At 41.6% G+C, this 15,048-nt stretch overlaps 1 protein-coding gene across 3 annotated transcripts in view; it reads left to right on the plus strand.

The window, feature by feature from the left end:
• LRRK1 (leucine rich repeat kinase 1) overlaps nucleotides 1-15,048 on the plus strand; it is a 119,026-nt gene that overhangs the window by 42,284 nt on the left and 61,694 nt on the right. For 2 of the 3 annotated variants that reach the window (XM_055326460.1, XM_055326462.1), the window contains exons 3-5: nucleotides 2,732-2,903; nucleotides 7,244-7,423; nucleotides 7,826-7,974. In XM_055326460.1, coding sequence (XP_055182435.1) covers nucleotides 2,732-2,903; nucleotides 7,244-7,423; nucleotides 7,826-7,974 — 501 coding nt within the window. Of the gene's footprint in view, nucleotides 1-2,731; nucleotides 2,904-4,930; nucleotides 5,011-7,243; nucleotides 7,424-7,825; nucleotides 7,975-15,048 lie in introns of those variants that run through there. The other variant, XM_055326463.1, reaches the window with a different exon arrangement.

Raw genomic sequence — 15,048 nt, forward strand, 5'->3', positions numbered from 1 at the left:
TGAGCACTAGGTGTTATATAAGACTGGTGAATCATTGAATGCTACCTCTGAAACTAATAAAACACTATATATTAATTAATTGAATTTAAATAAAATAAAGAAATTCTTTGAAATATGCAGCCACTCAGATTACTCTCAGAGGTTGAGCAGGAAATTAAAAAAAAAAACTCAAAAGGTCACATTCTGTATGATTCCATTTGTATAACAACATTCTCAAAATGGTGAAATTATAGAGATGGAAGAGAGGTCCGAAATTTGGGGATGGAGGGCAGTAGAGTGAGAGTGACTATAAAAGGAAGGGCTCAAAAGAGATTGATCTCAAAATGGATTAGTTCTGCATCTTGATCATGGTAGTGATCACACAAATGTATACCTGTGACCAATGGCAGAATGATATACCCACATTGTACTAATGTCAAATTATTGTTTTTGATCTTGAACTACAATTGTGTAAGTTGTCACCATTGGGGGAAATGGAGTTACAGAAACATAGATGCCCCTCAAGACTATCTTTGCAAGTTCCTATGAATCTCTATTTCAGGGCAAAAAGTAAAAAAAAAATAAAATTAAGTTAAAAAATAAGTGAAGTATAGTTCCACTTTAATAATATATGAAAACTGGCAAAAACATATCTCTGGTGTTAGAAGTCAGGATAGAGGTTATTCCAGTAGGACAGTGACAAGAAGGGGGCAGAAAGGAGACTTCTGGGCACAGATAATAATCTTGCATTTTGTGGTCTGAGTGTCCATTACATGAATGTGTCACTTTGTAACAAAACATGAAACTGAACACACAATTTGTGCTCTTTTCTGTAGAGTTCTTATATGCCAATGAAAGTTGTAATGAATGAAGTGACAAAGCATTTGGTTTCACATGGGATTACCCATGTGCTGATATGGATGAACTTGTTCTGGAAGGCTGCATAGGAGCAGTTTCCTTTGCAAAAGGGTGTTAGGAAGGGAGGCCTCCTTTTTGTTTTATACTTTTCTATGCTGTCTCAATTAAAATAAATACATGCTAATGAGTCTCTGGGCTGTCTTTAGCTAGAGTGCCACCTCTCTGGTTCCTCCTGGCCTCCGGGCTGGCTCCTGTGACATCACCACTTTGTGAGGATGGGGCTTTTAAGCCTCTTACCCACTAGAGTCTAGACAGATGTTGGTTGTGCGCAGTGAATCATTTAATCAATCCCTGTGGCTTTTCTCCCTAATGCAAGCGCTTTCCTGGAATGGCAGGCCTAGTGGGTTTTTCTCTTCTGGTCATACTGAATGCTTACCTCACATCACCAGCTCATTCACTCCACTTACACAACCCGGCCTCCCTCCAAGCCCCACATCTCATGGGCAGTCTTGGACAGAATGGAGAAAACATAGGCTTTGGAGCTAGACCCCAGTTCAAATCCTGGGTGGTTGTGCAGACTGTATAAACTCCCTCCCTGTGGGTAAGCCTTCATTTCCTCACCCACGAGATGGAAATACAGTGTGAAAATAAAGGAAACCTCATTTAAAATGGGGTCTGGATGACCTGAAGGAGGAGTTGTCATGTACTACCAGTCACCTTAAGAAGCAAACCTTGCATTCCCCAAAGAGAGGAAGCTTACTTCCCCAGCAGGAAGAAGGAAGAATTTCTCCTTGCCCCGTAACAGCCCACCCAATGGGAACTCAGTAAAATACCCTCCTAGGTTCCTCCTTTCCCTTATGAAAACAAGCCCCTCTATTCTGTTCTCCAGCCTCGCCTATGGTTCACCATAGTTTCCTTATTCTGATTACAATTCCTCTGCTATTCCCAAATAAACTCATTGTGCTGGTAAAATAACTGGCTCTTTTCTTTTTTTTTTTTTTAATCAATAACATATACAGACTTTGACTTAAAACTGCTATGAGGTTTAAGTATGACCATATAAATAAATTGTTCCATGCAGCATCTGGCACAGAAGAGCTTAATATATCAGTTCTCATCCCTGGGATCCTGCTGACCCATCCCTACCCGTCTCACCCTAAAGTGACTCCTAATACACTTGTTTTCTAACCTATTCAGCAAGCAAACTAAGCTTACTTATGGCTATTTTATGCAGATTCCGGACTCAAACTTAACGGTTTCATCGCTGCAGTCAAATTCTGTACATGTCAATCCAGCACTTCTTTTGTGGACTTAGGAACTCCATGAAAAGCCAGGGCCATTTGTACAATCCTTGAGAGCTATTTCCTATCTGTGTAGTCCTGGGCAAGTCACAACACCCCTCTGAACCTCCATGTCCTTTTCCACATATTAATATATTACTTCAGATGGGGATATTCCCATTATTCCCATCCTCATGAAGCTAATGGTGAAGAGCTGTGCTGTCCCAAAGAAATAGAATGGAAGCCACATTTATATCAAATGGTCTGGCAGTCACATTCAGGAAGCAAATAGAAACAGATATTAATATATTTTATTTGATGAATATATTAAAGATCATTTCAACATGTAATCCATATAAAAATGATTGACGAGATAGATACATTTTTACACTAAATCTTTAAAATTGCGTGTTATTTGACACTTTGAGCCCTTCTTGCTTTGAATGTGCCTAATTTCAAGTCCTCGACAGCCACACATGACCCATGGTGCCATCCCAGACAGCACACCTCCAGCCTTGCCCGTGGACTGAGTGAAGCATTTAGAGTTTCCTCTCCTGGCAGTTCCTAAGGGCACTCATCTCACTGAAGTCCTGTCCCTGCTCTGTGTTGACCAGGGCCGGCTTCTGAGCATCTCAGCGGCCTACGGCGATCTGGAGACCGTCCGATACCTTCTCACCGAGAGACGGGTGGAACTGCCCACGGAGCCCACCGATGACAATCCAGCTGTGGTGGCAGCACATTTTGGGCATACTGACGTAGTGCAGGAATTGCTGGAGTCTTTGCCAGGTAAATCCCAGGGCATGAGCTTCTTGCCTACCTCTTAGAAATCACCTCTTCTTGGGAAAAAGATAGGCATGGGGGGGGGGGAGTTCCCCTCAGAATGCTTGTTTCTTCACACTTTCACCAAGCAGGAGAACCAGAGATCTGGGGCATCAGACTGACAATCCAGAGTAAAGACTACCTGCTAACAGCTGTGCCACATCCCACACTCATTCCCCTTAGCTCAGGAGGTAAATTCTCTCACACTGTATTTGATAAAGATTTTGGATCTCTGCCCCCTTTTTATTTTTTTTAAAGATTTTATTTATTTATCTGATAGCACAAACAAGAGCAGCAGGCAGAGGGAGAGGAAGAAGCAGGCTCCCCACTGAGCAGGGAGCCCGATGTGGGGATTGACCCCAGGACCCTGGGATCACCACCTGAGCTGAAGGCAGACACTTAACCAACTGAGCCACGCAGGCACCCCCTCTGTCCCTTTTTTTAAAAATTTAATAGATTTTATCCTTTGGCAGTTTTAGATTTTCAGAAATGTTGATGTGAAAGTACAGAACATCCCCATATACCTACCCGCCAAAAGTTCCTCCATTGTTGACATTCTGTGTCAGTGTCATCAGTTTGTCACAATTGAGGAACTCTTACTGACATATCCCTAGTAACCAGAGTGCAAAGTTTCCATTAGGGGTCACTCTTTGTGTTTGTATATTCTGTGGGTTTTGACAAATGTATAATATGTATCCACTATTAGGGTACAATAATGAACAGTTTCACTGACCTCAGAGTCCTCTGGGCTCCACCCAGTCATCCCTCCCTCCCCCACCCCCCCTGGCAACCACTGATCTTTTTACTGTCTCTGTGTTTTGACTTTTACAGAACCTCATATAGTTGAGCTCGCACATTTTGTAGCCTTTTTAGATTAACTTCCTTTGCCTGATGGTATGCTTTTAAATTTCCTCCATGCCTTTCCATGGCTTGGTAGTCCATTTCTTCATATACCTGAATAATATCCCACTGTCTGGATGTAGCGTGCTATGTGGTATTTCTAGTAACATGTAATTTTTTTTTTTTTTTTGGCTGATAGACTCAAGGTGTCCTTTTGTCTTTTAATTTCCTGTGGTGGCCTTGAATGTCCAGGAAGGCATGCCTACAGCTATAGGCCAAGACATTACCTTAGCGATGGCCTTTGGGAGTTAGGGTTTCGGTTTGGGAGTGAGGCCAGCTTCATGGGCGTGCAACGGTGTGGGCCCTGCACTCAGAAGGCCCATGCTTGGTTTAACACTCTGCAGTCACCATCTTGAAATCTTTGATAATTTTTAAACAAGGGGCTCAGCTTTGTGTTTTGCATTGGGCTCCACAGATTATGGAACCGGCCTGTCAGGGAAGTTGTCCAAGAGTGTGCTTTGAGTAGATTTGTGCTCAGACTTGTACCGCCTTCATGTGTCTGGAGGGAGAATGAGGTTAAGGGTAGGAATCAGGATCATGTTGTGGTCCACAGGTGGAGATTGGGTCCAGCGAGACGTAGGAAGACAAAGAGGAGCCTGGGCACCCCAGAGGGAAGACTCCCTCTCTTCAGGGATCCCCATGATTAGCTCTATCATCACCCCAAAGCATCTACACCAGCTGGCTCACAACCTAATGGTGCAGTTTGCATTTCCTGAGCATTCACCGTATGAGTCTCTCACTACTGCATTGCCAGGCATTCTGCAGAACTTGAAAGACCTGGAGACTTTTTTTAAAAGGTGATCCCAGATCTTTCATAGCTCCTGGGTAAGCAGAAGAAATCTAAACAGAAAGGAGTAATTCCATGCAGTGTCCCCATGCTGAGGTTGAAGTAATTACACAGTGGTCTGGGAGCACACATAGAGAATGGTCTTGTCTGGGTGCAGGACAGGGTCTTCATAAGGAGCTGACATCTGAGCTGGGTTTTGTAGGGTGAGTAGGAGTTTACTTGGCAGACAAGCGAGGGAAGCACTGAGATGGTCCACTTTTGCAGAGCAGGGAGCTTGGCTGGATCTGAGGATGGTTTTCAGCTGCCTTGGAGCATCCTATCTTCAACCCAACTAGGGACAGAGTTTCTGAGACCAAAGGAATCTAGAGCATTGTTCTGGACGCTGCAGTAAGTACAGAGATGGGCAAAACAGTGGGTGTCCCTGTGAATTTCCAAGCCGGAGGGGAAGGCAGCCACTATCAGGAGTCTGTCGCTAAGACCAGAAGACACACAAAGATACAGCCAGAGAACAAGGGAGGGTTTGAGAAGAGGAGAGATGAGAGGCTCATGGGGGTAGGTACATCATTGTATAGTTATAGATATCATTTGAAATATATCATTACATCATGCCTCGTCTCTGTAGCTGAGCAGAGGTGGAGCAGAGGAGGAAGAGGAAGGCTGGAGACTCTAATGGGGCTCTTTTGGAGTATTCTTGAATTTGGGCCTCAGAAAATACATGTAGGGGGCTGCCTGGGTGTCTCAGTCAGTTAGGTGTCTGCCTTCTGCTCAGATCATGATCTTAGGGTCCTGGGATCCAGTCCTGCATCAGGCTCCCTGCTCAGCGGGAGTCTGCTTGCTCCTCTTTCTCTACCCCTCCTCCTTGTTCATTCTCTTTCTCTCTCTCTCTCAAATAAAATAAAATCTTTAAAAAGAAAAGAAAATACGAGCAAGGCTTTCATATGGTTAAAAGAGCACACTTTGGTTTCAAGTGTTTAAATCCTTTAGCTTTGCAGGGTTTAAGTTTTGACTTTGCCATTTACCAACTGCGGGACTTTTGGGAAGTCCCCAAACCTCTCTAAGTTTTGATGTCCTCATACTAAAATCATGGCTATGAAATATAGCCTATTACAGCCTTCTCAAATGGGTGTACAGCCATCCTCAACAGAAGGTAGCAGCATGAGGACTGGATCTCTCTTCTCTAGATATCGTTGCAGTAAGCACGTTGGGGATCCCTGGTTAATAATCAGGGATCCTGATTGCCTACCACCTCCTTGAAGTTGTTAATCCTAGATATCAGAGGGAGAAGAAGGGACATTTATTTAGCATCTGCTACAGCCCAGGCAGTGTGCCAAGTGCCCTCTCTGCTGGATTTTCATTTCCTCCATCCCGATTTCACCCCTGTTTCCTGGTCAATTTCCTATCATGAAGAGGAGGGCCACTCTCTCCATGCTTGGAAGCACTTTGTTCCTCAGGACTCTCAGCCTCTGGAAATGAGACAATGTGATGATGCAATTGGGAAGTGTCAGTGTGGAGGATGAGATCATTTTTCCATGGCCTCTACATCCAAAAGAGATTGCATTTCTTTGAACTTGCAGATACTTAATATTTCAGCCCACACTGTCCCTGCTCATTCAGTGTGCTCACTGTTATTTCCTCCTTGAATTAAGTTGGTGGTTGTTGTAGGGAGTAACTCTCAAAGCTTTAGGCTGGACAGTTAGATCTGTTTCTTTCATCAAAGCCTTTTTTCTTTCATTTTTGAAAGTAATATATGTATTTACAGATCATTTAGAAATGCAGAAAAGTGTTAGTATGCTAAACACATAATGCCAAATAATGAGTTAGAACATATAAAGCCAGGTACTTGACATACATAATGTCATGCAATCCTCACATTACACTTGGGAGGATGAGTGTTTTCATTCCCATTTTACCAATAGGTAAACTGAGTCAGGGAGAAGTTAAGAAATTTGTTTAAGATGACACCACTAAGGGGTGCCTGGGTGGCTTAGTCGGTTAAGTGTCTGCCTTCCACTCAGGTCATGATCCCAGGGTCCTGGGATCGAGCCGTGCATCAGACTCCCTGCTCAGTGGGGACCCTGCTTCTCCCTCTCTGTCTGCGGCTCCCCCTGCTTGTGCTCACTCTTAAAATCTTAAAAAAATAATAAAATAAAAGATTACACAGCTAAACTATTTTAACCCTAAGCTACTTGTCTTCAAAGTCCATGTCTCTGTATGTATTGATACTCTGGGGAGGAGGTCAGGGCTAAGGATAGGGAGAGAGGTGAGGTACATGGTCACAATCCCACTACCCAGAGATAATACTGCAACACTGGGGTGGTACATTTGGTCTTCTTTCTACACATACATTTTTTAATTCAGTTACAATCATACCATATATAGTGTTTTGAATGCTTTTTCCTCCCTTGGCATTATGTGATGAGCAAGTGGGTTTATAATGATGTGGGAATATGCAATCCATGAGAACTATTCCAGAAAACACTACCAACTTGACAGAAGGGACTTTCAGCTGGAAACAGGACAGCTCGATTTATCAGTGGTCCGGGGGGAGATCAGAGTGGTTACAACCAAAAACCAAAACCCTTCAATGGTACTTTCCCTTTGCCCTGTCATCTCCTGCTAGGTCCCTGCAGCCCCCAGCGCCTGCTGAACTGGATGCTGGCTTTGGCTTGCCAACAGGGGCACCTGGGGCTGGTGAAGCTCCTCGTCCTGACACACGGGGCTGACCCGGAAAGCTATGCAGTCAGGAAGAACGAGTTTCCTGTCATCGTGCGCTTACCCCTCTATGCGGCCATCAAGTCAGGTGAGTCCCCCAGTCAATCCTATCCATGAGAACCCTTGCAGGTTTGAGATGTGGGATGGTGTCTTCCCCCTCACCTCTAGCTCTTGAAGTGTCTCTGTGGAAACATTTGCAAAGCCCATTATTTGCCTCTTTTTCAAAATGTCTGCACCTTCCCTCATTTGCCCCATTCACCTCTTGCAAGGGTATCTCAATGACAGGGACAAACTGTGGCAGATGGAACCATAGTAGGAGGCACTCCACAGGACAGAGGCCCACAGAATGTCACTCACTAACAGGAACTTGACACCTCAAGAGAAGTAACAGAGAAGTTCTACCACACAACTACCCTTTTCATTCCCATCTCACATACTAGCGTCTGCCATTTTTGACAGCTATATCTGGATGCCATTTCCTGTCCTTTAGGAAATGAAGACATCGCCATATTCCTGCTGAGACATGGGGCTTTCTTCTGTTCCTACATCTTACTGGACAGCCCTGACCCCAGCAAACATCTCCTCAGGAAGTATTTCATCGAAACTAGTGCCTTGGCCAGCAGTTGTCCAGGAAAAATGGTGAGTAGTCACTGCCTGTGGATGAATGCATAAAGAACAGGTGGTACACGTATACGATGGAATATTTTTCCATCACAAGCAAGGAAAGCATCCTGCCATTTTCAACAACCTAGACAGACTTTAAGGGCACTGTGCTGAATAAAATAAATCAGACACAGAAAGACAAATACTTTAATGATCTCACTTCTATGTGGAATCAGAAAAAAAACAAACTCAGAAACAGAGTAGATGATTTGCCAGGGGCTGGAGGGTACAGAAAATGGGGAGATGTTGGTCATAGGGTACAGGCTTCAGTTACAAGATGAATAAGTTCTGGAAATCTAATATACAGCTCTGTGATTATAATTAATAATACTGTACTATATACTTGAAAGCTGTGAAAAGAGTACATCTTAAGTGTTCTCACCACAGGAAAAAAAAAAGTGGTAACTGGCTAACATCATATGGGTGTTAGCTAACACCATTTGCATTTCCCCTAATGTGTGTTGCCTGTTACTGTTTGTTGATTATTTTCCTGAAGGGTTGGTTATCTCTTATCATTTTGGACGGTCTTTTTGTATATCACATATTAAACCTCCTTTTATCATACATGGTACCAGTATTTCCCCTAATCCCTTATTTTTCTTCTGTTATCTTTGTGATAATGAAGATATGAGAATATGTAATCAAATATATTTTTCATTAATGGCATCTGGGTTATATGAGAAGGTCATTTCCCCCTCAATTTTATATAAATATTCTCCTCCTGAGGTATCTCATAATATTTTTTATTATTTTGGTTTTTACATTTGAAGCCTCAGTTTTTCTGAAAAACATATTTATTTGTATGTGGGGTATGAGGGAGAGAATATAGCTTTCATCTTTTCTAATTGGGTGATCAATTATTATGGCACAATTTTTTAATTAGAGCTTCCTTTTCCTTCTGAATTGAAATGTCATCATTGTTATTTTCCCCAGTATCTATCTGTATGCATTTTGGGATTCTCTGTACTGTTCCTATTAATGTGTTTCTATGTTTGCCATACTGTCTTGAGAACACACATTTCATTTAAGTCTTACAGCCTGTTAATGCATGTTTTCTACTTATTTGTTTTTTTTTCTTTGAAAAATATTTTGGCTGTTATTAGACATTTGTTCTTCCATTTTGTGAATTTCCTACAGTGACTTTATTTGTGCAGAGTTCATGTTCTTTAATGAGACTTTGTATTTTATTTATTTTGTATTATTTTTCCTATTTTAATGAGATTTTATAGTTTTCTTCATAGAGAGCCTGGACCTATAATGTTTATTTGTGGCTTCATTCTTGTTTTTGCCACTATTTGAATGGAATATAATTCTTTTCCATTTCTATTTCTAACCCTATGTTACTAGTATGGAGAAAAGCTCTTCTGTTTATTTATGTTTTATCTAGTACCTTTACCAACTTCTTTTATTAATTCTAATAGTTTCTAGAAGAGTTCCTTGAGACTGTTGGTATGTGATAAAAAGCACCTGTAAATTCCAAATAGGTTTGTCCCTCTTTTTCTAGTATTTATATAACTTATTTTATTTCATGTCTCATGGTACCACTAGAAATTTCAAGAGTTGAATCATCATGGTGATAACAGATGCATCTCTCTTGTTCCTGATTTTAAAGGTCTTGACCTCAGCAATTTATAGGCATTTGCTGTAGATTTTTGGTAAATAGACTGTTGTTAGATTTAGGTAGTTTCCATGTATTCTTTTTTTGCTTAAGAGTTTTTACTAAGAAAGATTGCTGAATTTTGTTAAAAATCCATTTTTGGCAGCTGCTGATATATTCATGGAGCTTTTCTGTTTTGATTTGTTGATGTAATGAATGATGATAATATATTTCCCTTTTCATTTTTGATGTTGGACAGTTTTACTTTTTCTCTTTTATAAACTTAATCAGACCAACCAGGCATTTACATGTTCAAGTGGTCTTGTCGGAGGACTTGTTAGATTTTATTCATTTATTTTGGGGGGAGGAATTTGTTCTGTTTGTTATTTCATTAACTTTAGCTTCTATCCCTACTAAAACCTTCATATTTTCTTGAATATTTTATTTGTTTCTGAGTATGTTGGGTGTTGTGGTTAAGGCAAGGCCATGGCATGAGACTTATGGCCTAATCTGGGCTCCAGACCTTCATCTGGTAACTTTTCCTCTCTGTGTTTCCTCATCTGAGAGGTAAGAAAAATAAAGAGAAAGTATCTGTCTCAGAAGGATGCTTGACAATGAAATGTGGTAATATTGGTAACATTCTAAAACCAATGCCTGGCACATAGTAAGTACCTAATAGATGATAACTATTATTATTAGAGTTACTTTTTGGATTTATTGAGTTAAATATTTCAGTCTTTTTTCCTCTAATTTTAGCTTGTCAGTTGCATTATACAAGTCTTTCATGTGCTGCCGATTTGTGCTGGATTTCTTTTTCAGAATCTAAAATACACACATATGTACACATATACATATTTATAAATATACATGTATATATGTTTATATATACATATATATTTCCTACTTCTTATTTTTTTCTAGTTCTTCACATTGTTCTATCAAGTTGTTGCTTCATATGCCTGGTTTATGGCTTTATGACCTGTTTTGACGTATTTTGATGTATTTCATTATGTCAAATACCTGCTTTAATCCTGTTCATGCTTTTATCCTTAAAATTGGGATTGTCTGCTCTCCACATGGCCACACTGCATTCTTTTTCTTTGCATCAACATTGTACAAGTTTTCCCAGACATTCATCTTCAGTTTTTTCATTGTCTTGGGTTTATTTCTTACAAACAGCATTTAGTTTTTCATCCCTCCTCAGAGTATCTTTGAGGAATTCACTCAATTCACTTTTCTGTGGGACCTGTCATACTGATTTATTACTTCCATCTTTTTGTATCATATTTTTTGCTATTCCCTTTTAACTTTTCCCTTATTTTTGCTGGTTTCCTAGTTTTTAAAGAATACCAATATTCTTATTGATAGTAAATGTACAATAAATATTAAATATTAGCCTCACATTGTAAAAGGAAATACTTATCATGCAGCCCTTATCTTTATATTGTGCTTGGTGTTTTTCCAACACTTTCTTATCTTACTTGATCAACTCAATAAGAACTGCAGGGAATAGAATCTGTTTTCCAGATGAAAATATTATGGTTTAGAGACATTCTGTTACTTGTTCAAGGACAGCAAATACTAAACAGTATCAGCCCAGAACCTGAGTCTTTCGAACTCAAGGCTTTTCTCATTTCATGATTCACGAACTATACCTCAGTACATCGTGGTTGTCATACTTTTCTGTAGAATAACTCCCTGGGAACTTTTAAAAACCCCAGTGCTCATGGGAGACCTGATACTAATTGAATCTGAATCTCAGATGGACCTGCATCAGTTTGGCTTTTAAAATTCCCCAGGTGATTCCAGTGTGCACCCAAGCTTGAGAGCTGGTAACTTTGATCTTCTTGGCTAAACATTAAAAGCAGAAATGGTTGGCATCTTTATCTGCCATCTTTTCTACAGGGCAACTCCAGCTCTGCTTGCCAAGATAGGCATAGCGCATAAAAGTGATTATTGCATTTTAAGAAAAGACAATGTTACCTTTCTTCTCCTTGGCCTAGAAGAGAAAATGAAATTACAGTGCAGGCTGAATCATAAGGATTTTTTGGGCTTCCTCAAAGCAGGTGCTATTTTCACTATTCACATGAATTTCAAAGGCAAGTGCCTTGCAGTGGGTGTGTCTGGCTGCCTGTGATCTAGAACCTGTAATAGCACATTCCTTCAGTGCTGCTGGCAGAAGACAGGGAGGCAGGCAGCCCAGAGGGATCCAGCAGTCAGGAAGGATGACTCAGGAACCAGAGGTAAGTGCTGGTACCTTCCCAGGTGTACCTGGGAGTACCTGTAAGTGTGGGTTTCCCAGGTGTGCAGTGGGTTTGAACTGGCGTTTTTGGTCCTGAATAGTAGGTAGAGGCAGTCATTAAAAGGGTGCTTTGCTGCCCTGTATACATGGTCTAAAAACTCCTTGGCTTTGCTGGCATTCATGGCAGTGACCTTGCTGAATTAGTCATCTTGTCTTTGGTGTGTTTATGCTTTGCCTCCTCCACCAGCTAGTGGGTGTTTTTTGTTTGTTTGCTTGTCTTTTAATGTAATTGCTGCTTCTGTGGAAGCCACTGCCAGGTTCAGAACCTTCCTGTGTGTCTCTGGGTCAGGCATCCCCTCATTCCCAGCCTGCCAGAACCTGCGTCTGCCCACAAACAAGGAACTGCAGAGAAGCCCATATTGGTTGTGTTGGTATTTGGTAAGGAAATTTCCAAAAGCCCACACTACGTGGTCTGGACATACTTTTAGAACAGCAAACAAAGCCAACTCGGACCTGGCCAGAGCTGCTTCTTGGCTCCAGTTTGTTGGCACCCCTCTTGAAAACTGCCAAACTCCTGCCTGAACATTTAATGAGACAGTCCATGTTCATGGCAAGGGTCCTGTCAATATTTGCCTTTGCTTTGTTGCCATGAGAAATAGCAACATTTTGATGCTGGCATGCCCAGAAAAGAGCAGGAAAACTCAAAAATGCCAGGAAAGGCCGCCTAAGCAGGTCCTGGAATATGATCGATGATGTTTGTCTCCATTCAGGAGGTAGAGGGCCAGGCTATAGGGCTTTCTGGGGCTATTCTGAGTGTTGCAAGTAGACAAGAGCTGGAATTAATTTTGAAACAACCCAGTGGAGAAATTATTAATTTCCTCTTAAAAGTCTCTAATGGTCTTAAGTCTGGCAGCTCACCTAGAGAGGAACATTTATCATTATTACCGTCATCATCATCATTCTTTGGATCAGTTCTGGCTTATGTACCTTAAAAATTCCTGGTGGCCCACCATTCAGATGCCTGTGTCTGTGCTCAGAGAGAAACATGCTGGCTGCACATTTTCAGAGCCGAAGCAGGCTTTTTCCATCCATGGGACCTGCTGCGTCTGAGGACTTGTGTTTGCGGGATGCTCAGAAAGGATAAGAGGCAGCAAATATGGCCTCCCGGATGTTTCTGAGGCCTTCGTGAGAGGTTGATGGAGTTGGCTGAGTGGGGGGTGCGTGCTCCTGAGAGACCCTGAGGCACTGTGGGCAAGCAGCCTTTCCTGAGGGACCCTGAGTCCTCTGGGAAACACCCTTGTCTTGGGTAAGGCCTCACACTTGGTGCAAAGAGTTTTTATTCCAGAGTTCTGTGCTTTCCAGAGCATTTCAACATACACAGATTCCCACCTTCCTGGTCCCTCACACCTTGCTCACAGCTGGCAGCGTAGCAGGTGTAGGAACCAGTGTCTCCAGAATTCAGGATCTGGACCAGCAGTGACCCAGTAGATAAAGAGGCAGAGCTAGGTACAGATTCACTGCCCAGGACCTGGCCTCTTCACCACTCACTTGGGTGAGAGGAAGAGAGAGTCTTTCATCAGCCCCTCAAAAGTTGTGAAGGGACACTCAGAACTGCTCAGGCCTCTGTCCATCCATTCAGATTTTCCTGTGCCCTAGTGAGGAATTTAGCTAATCATTCCACATGTGTCCATTTTATCTAGTTTCCAAATACTGAATATTTCCCTGCCCTTAGGCCTTCCTTATTTGGATGCTTTCCCTGTGGCAACTACCCATGCTATTAGTTCTCCTTAAAACCTGAAATCAGGTAGCAAGATGAGGCGGTAGATCCAGTGAGCCAGTTACTCTATAACCTTTCAAGGAGGTGTTCATGACAAACTTCCTACTAGACTTAAAACACAAGACAAAGCAGCAGTGTTAGAAACCGCTTCTACGGGGCACCTGGGTGGCTCAGTGGTTGAGTGTCTGCCTTTGGCTCGGGTCGTGATCCTGGGGTCCTGGGATCGAGTCCTGCAACAGGCTTCTCACAGGGAGCCTGCTTCTCCCACTGTCTGTCTCTGCCTCTCTCTGTGTCTCTCATAAGTAAGTAAATAAAATCTTTTTTAAAAATTTAAAAAAGGAACCACTTGTACTTGGTTCAAATGGAGGAAATTATTAATAAAACAGAGATGCAGAAATACTAAAACTATTATTTAAGCTTACATGATCAACTGGAGAATATAGTCAGGGAACAATGAGAAGAAAATGTTCGATGTCATTGCAACCATGGGTATCAGCATAGACAACTGTGTATCAATTGTATATCATCAGTCAGTATAGACATTTGTAATGATCCAAATAAATTTCAAACAGATAAGAGTTAAAATTGGAAACTCATCAGAATACATTTTTAAAAGGGCATTTATCCCACTTGTAAAAAGGGAGATGATTCCATGATCATTTTTACAAATATACAAATGATATAAAGGTACATTGTCAGAAATAAGATGAGTGATTTATATATTAAAGCAAAATACTTGTAGGAAAATATAATTTAAAAAAGAAATATATTGGGATCCCTGGGTGGCTCAGCGGTTTGGCGCCTGCCTTCCGCCCAGGGCATGATCCTGGAGACCCAGGATCGAATCCCACATCGGGCTTCTGGTGCATGGAGCCTGCTTCTCCCTCTGCCTGTGTCTCTGCCTCTTTCTCTATCTCTCTCTGTCTCATGAATAGATAAATAAAATCTTTAAAATATATATATATAGAAAAGAGAGCAATGAAGTTTTTTGAAAAAAAAAAGAACTCACCAAAACACCAGTAGGTTACTGATACAGTGTACATGTCAGCTGATCATTGAACTTAATTCAGCCAATGTTTATAGATCACCCACCAGATGCTCAGGACTCAGCAGTGACCAAGCCAGGACCATGACCCTTGCCACCGCATTGCTTACAGATGCCGCTGGGCAAGAAGAGAAATGAAGAGTTTTACATAGAAGAAACACAGCCAGTACATCATGGCATGAACACAGATACAACTCCATTGACAATTACAGAAATTCAAATTAAAACAACTTGAAAGGACTGACACAAACCTATTAAACCAGCAAAAATAAACATGAATACTGAGTAAGACACTTGGCAGGGTCGTAGAGAAATGGGCACACCAATCAATGCCTTACTGCTGGCACTGTAAATCCGTTCCATATGTGTGGAAAGTCATTGGCATCATG

Source organism: Nyctereutes procyonoides, unplaced genomic scaffold, assembly GCF_905146905.1.
Source record: "Nyctereutes procyonoides isolate TBG_1078 unplaced genomic scaffold, NYPRO_anot_genome, whole genome shotgun sequence".
Lineage (NCBI taxonomy): Eukaryota > Metazoa > Chordata > Mammalia > Carnivora > Canidae > Nyctereutes > Nyctereutes procyonoides.